Source organism: Mustela nigripes, chromosome 6, assembly GCF_022355385.1.
Source record: "Mustela nigripes isolate SB6536 chromosome 6, MUSNIG.SB6536, whole genome shotgun sequence".
Taxonomy (NCBI): domain Eukaryota; kingdom Metazoa; phylum Chordata; class Mammalia; order Carnivora; family Mustelidae; genus Mustela; species Mustela nigripes.
Genome location: NC_081562.1, coordinates 27,776,581 through 27,780,075, shown reverse-complemented (window position 1 = coordinate 27,780,075; position 3,495 = coordinate 27,776,581). Strand labels below are relative to the sequence as shown.

The 3,495-nt window shown below is 53.1% G+C and overlaps 1 protein-coding gene across 1 annotated transcript; it reads right to left on the bottom strand.

Moving 5' to 3' along the window:
* Positions 1 to 312: 312 nt before the first annotated feature.
* BTG1 (BTG anti-proliferation factor 1) lies at positions 313 to 3,089 on the bottom strand. Its single transcript, XM_059402360.1, has 2 exons — positions 2,612 to 3,089; positions 313 to 1,633 (listed from the first exon to the last, which is right to left on the bottom strand). Exons 1-2 carry the CDS (start codon positions 2,757 to 2,759, stop codon positions 1,266 to 1,268), a joined length of 516 nt encoding a protein of 171 aa, XP_059258343.1. The 5' UTR covers positions 2,760 to 3,089; the 3' UTR covers positions 313 to 1,265.
* Positions 3,090 to 3,495: the final 406 nt, after the last annotated feature.

Genomic DNA, 3,495 nt, shown 5'->3' with positions numbered 1-3,495 from the left:
AACAGGGAAGCAATGACACGCAATCCTTTTGAGTATCACTTTGTCTGGTAGAGGCTACCTTTGTCTCTCATCCTCATTTCACGAGATTAGCCTGGGAATGTGTCCATGTTTTGACTTTATAGATTTAAAAAAAAAAGTTACCCTGTGTTTCCTCTAACACCTAAATATGTATACACAGATCATCTTCACTCCTATCAAATGTTTTTCAGCATGACCAATGTGCAACTGACATTCATATAGCTTATTTGACCTAAGTCTTCTGAGAAACGTATCTTTTATAGCTGAACCTCTATAATCATGACAAGAGATTGGTTAAAATGCCAAGATAAGAAACAATTTATTATAGAGAGAAGAAAAATTTCTCATCCAAAATATAGAAATCTGTACAACTTTGCCACAATCAATATACATGAACTGTACAAATTTACACCAGTTCATAATTTACCAAATAAAAGATGACTAACAAAGTTCACAAAATAGATGGTGGTTTGTGGAAAAGACTTTTACCCAATTAAGTACAAGGAAAGTTACAAACCAGACCTCCACTTTCTAAAAATAAGAAGTTTACTCAGTCTTAGAAAACTACAAGCTAGCAAATGTACAGAGAGCTGGCTGGTGCTATCACCACAGTTGAGACAGTGTCTTTTTAAGGGTCTTTTTTAAAGCCTGTTGCCATGGCAGATTCTGGTCACTTGCTACTCTCAAGGCCAAAAACACAATACAAGGTCTGACCATTTCCCCAGGTCATGCTTACTAGGTTTGTCTTATGTACATTTATACATATTTAAGTGCTAGGTAAAAGTCTTGTCAAAATTTCCAGTACTACCACATTTAAAATGTTGAGCTTTCCTATTGAGCTGCCAAAAAAGTTAACAATTTTCAAGTGTAATAGTGCAAATTTCCTCTGCAAGATCTACTGCAGAGAAAGGTTCTTTGAAATACAGATTTGCCTTAAAGGGGTTGATGGAAAAAATTTAGGTGTAACATCTGGGAGAAACTGAAACCACCCTAGGACTTCACTCCCTAGCAAATAAAGCGATCGTTTACTTGGACTCACAGGCTATTAAATCATTGAAAGGTACTGTCCAAACTATGGCACTGTCACTTTAAAAAAATTTTTTTTTTTTTTACCACTCTATCTTGTGCCAGATCTTCACAGCTGTGACATGGTTTAAATTCCATAATCCATCCCCAAGAGGAGCCCACCCAAAGCAAAAATCAAATTTATCCATCCATTATAAGATGATCCATCCATAGACTATATCTTAACCTGATACAGTCATCATATTGTAGTTTTTGGAAGGGCTTGTTCTGCCCAAGAGAAGTTCCTCCTTACAGCTGATTCTGCTGTCTACCATTTGCACGTTGCTGCTGTTTTGAGTGCTACCTCCTGCTGGTGAGGCTTCGTACAGCACGCAGATGGAGCCATCCTCTCCAATTCTGTAGGACACTTCGTAGGGGTCAACCCAGAGTGTGAGTTCACTTGGGAGAAGCCTGAACAGCTCCTGACTGCTCAGTCCAATCCGCTGTGCTGCCTGTCCAATCAGAGGATCCATTTTATGGTTGATGCGAATACAACGGTAACCTGATCCCTTGCACGGCTTTTCTGGGAACCAGTGATGTTTATAATGTTCTATAGGGAAGAAAGAAAAGAACAGAATAGAGAAACAACGCTTTAGATCGTTACTGTTAGAGCCCGCTGTAGCTTCTTTCTTCCGCTGGCTCCTTTGAGAAGTGAGAAATTTAAACTACCAACTTTTTAAAAATGCCCAGCATTGCTCTCGCTGCTGTGCGTGTGCGGGGCTGCGGAGAGAGCGGGCAGGGCTTTAGAAATAACACAGTAGCATGGGACAAAACAATCTCCGGGAACCAACCGGTCAAGCCGCCAGAACAGAATCCGGCGCGCGGCCTCGGCTGGCCCGGCAGCCGGACGGCACCGGCGGCCAGGCGGGAACCTGTTTACTTTTCTCCACCCCACCCCAGCCCAGCCGCACACAATGGGGTTTATGGCTCTGGAGGAGAAGCGCCACCGGACTGTTATCCCCAAAGGGAAGAAAAACAAGCAACCCTAAACCACGCTCTGGGCTGGGCTGTAACTGAACCGGTGACAAATCCGATGATTAATGGTCAGAGGTAGGAGGCGCGGGGAGACGGCACGTCCGTCCCGGGCTGGCCCCGGGGCAGCGGCGCGGTTTCCCACCCCCGGGCCCGGCCGCCGAGCCCACAACGGCTGGAGGGGGTTGGGGGAGGGGGCGTCGAACCAACCCCGGCCCCACAGCTCCTTTGTCCCCAAAACCGCGGACGGTCCGAGGACCGCAGCTCCCGCCTCAGTGGCCGTAGTTTCCTTTGTTGTGCGCCTGTTTCCTTCTCCCCTCCGTGGGCCAGCCGTGGGGGGAGGGGGCGCCCTCGGCCCAGCCCCCAAACCCTCGCCAGGACCCGCCGTTAGCGGCCGCCTGGCGCGCCAGCCCCGGTCCCGCGGCGGGACCCGAGCGCTGCCCGCCGGGGGCAGAGACGCGGCTCCCGTGGCCCGACGGCTCGACCCGCCTCCCGCCCGGAGTGTACGGTCCGTGTCCGCCCGGCGCCCCTCGCCCTCCCGCCGCGGCCGGCTCACCTGCCAGCAGCTCCTGGAGGCTCTGGCTGAAGGTCTGCAGCTGTCGTTCGCTCGTGAGCCCCTTGGTGCGGAGGAACTTGGAGATGAAGGACACGGCTGCGGCGATCTCGCCTATCATGGTGGCAGCCCGGGTGTAGAAGGGATGCATGGGGGCGGCGGGCGGGGGCGGCCCGGGGCGGCCGGGGCTCGGCGGCGCGGCCCCGACGGCGGAGCGGCCACCCCGGGCTCCCTCGCAGGTGAGAGGGCTGAGAGGAAAAGAGGGCGGGAGGGGCGGACAGCTACTTTTTTTCTCCTTTATAGTAAAAAAGTTATTTTCACGACAGGAGGCGGCAGGCGAGAGGAAGAGACGAGCGACGGCGGCCTGGTCACATCGCTCGGACTTCCCCAGCCGCCTCCGCGTCCAGCTCCCCAGCCTCCGAAGCTCCCAACAGTTGCATTTCCAGCTCGGAGGGGCGAAGAGATGCTGGCGCCGTGCAGTAGCTTTTATAGCGCCGCGGAAAGGAAGTGGCGTAGCTGGAGTATGACGGCCGACTCCAGCCAATCCGCAGATCGCACCATTGTGACGCACCAGGTTCGGAGCCGGAGGGGGCGGGAAAAGAGAGCAGGGGGCGGATGCGGAGTCAGGGAGGAGAGGGAGGAGCTGACGTAATCCGCTTGTAAACAAATAAACTCCAGAGCGGCGGCCGGAGACCGGCGGGCTGTGGCCAGGGGATCGAGCCGAGCGGGGGTGCGCGTGTGAAAGCCCCGCCCCCAGCTCTAGCCCCTCCTTCCCGCTTCAGCAACTCCGGGCCCAGCGCCAGGGCATCCTCTGCGAAAGTGCGCTGCCTGGGCTCGCGGGCGGGGAGGCTCGGTGCTGGGCAGATAAAAGCCGCCCTGCTCAGGCT

Coding starts and splice junctions, on each gene's coding strand:
- BTG1 (XM_059402360.1), bottom strand. CDS start 2,759: ATGCATCCCTTCTACACCCGGGCTGCCACCATGATAGGCGAGATCGCC. Junction 1,634..2,611: donor CCTCCAGGAGCTGCTGGCAG/GTGAGCCGGCCG, acceptor TCTTCCCTATAG/AACATTATAAACATCACTGG.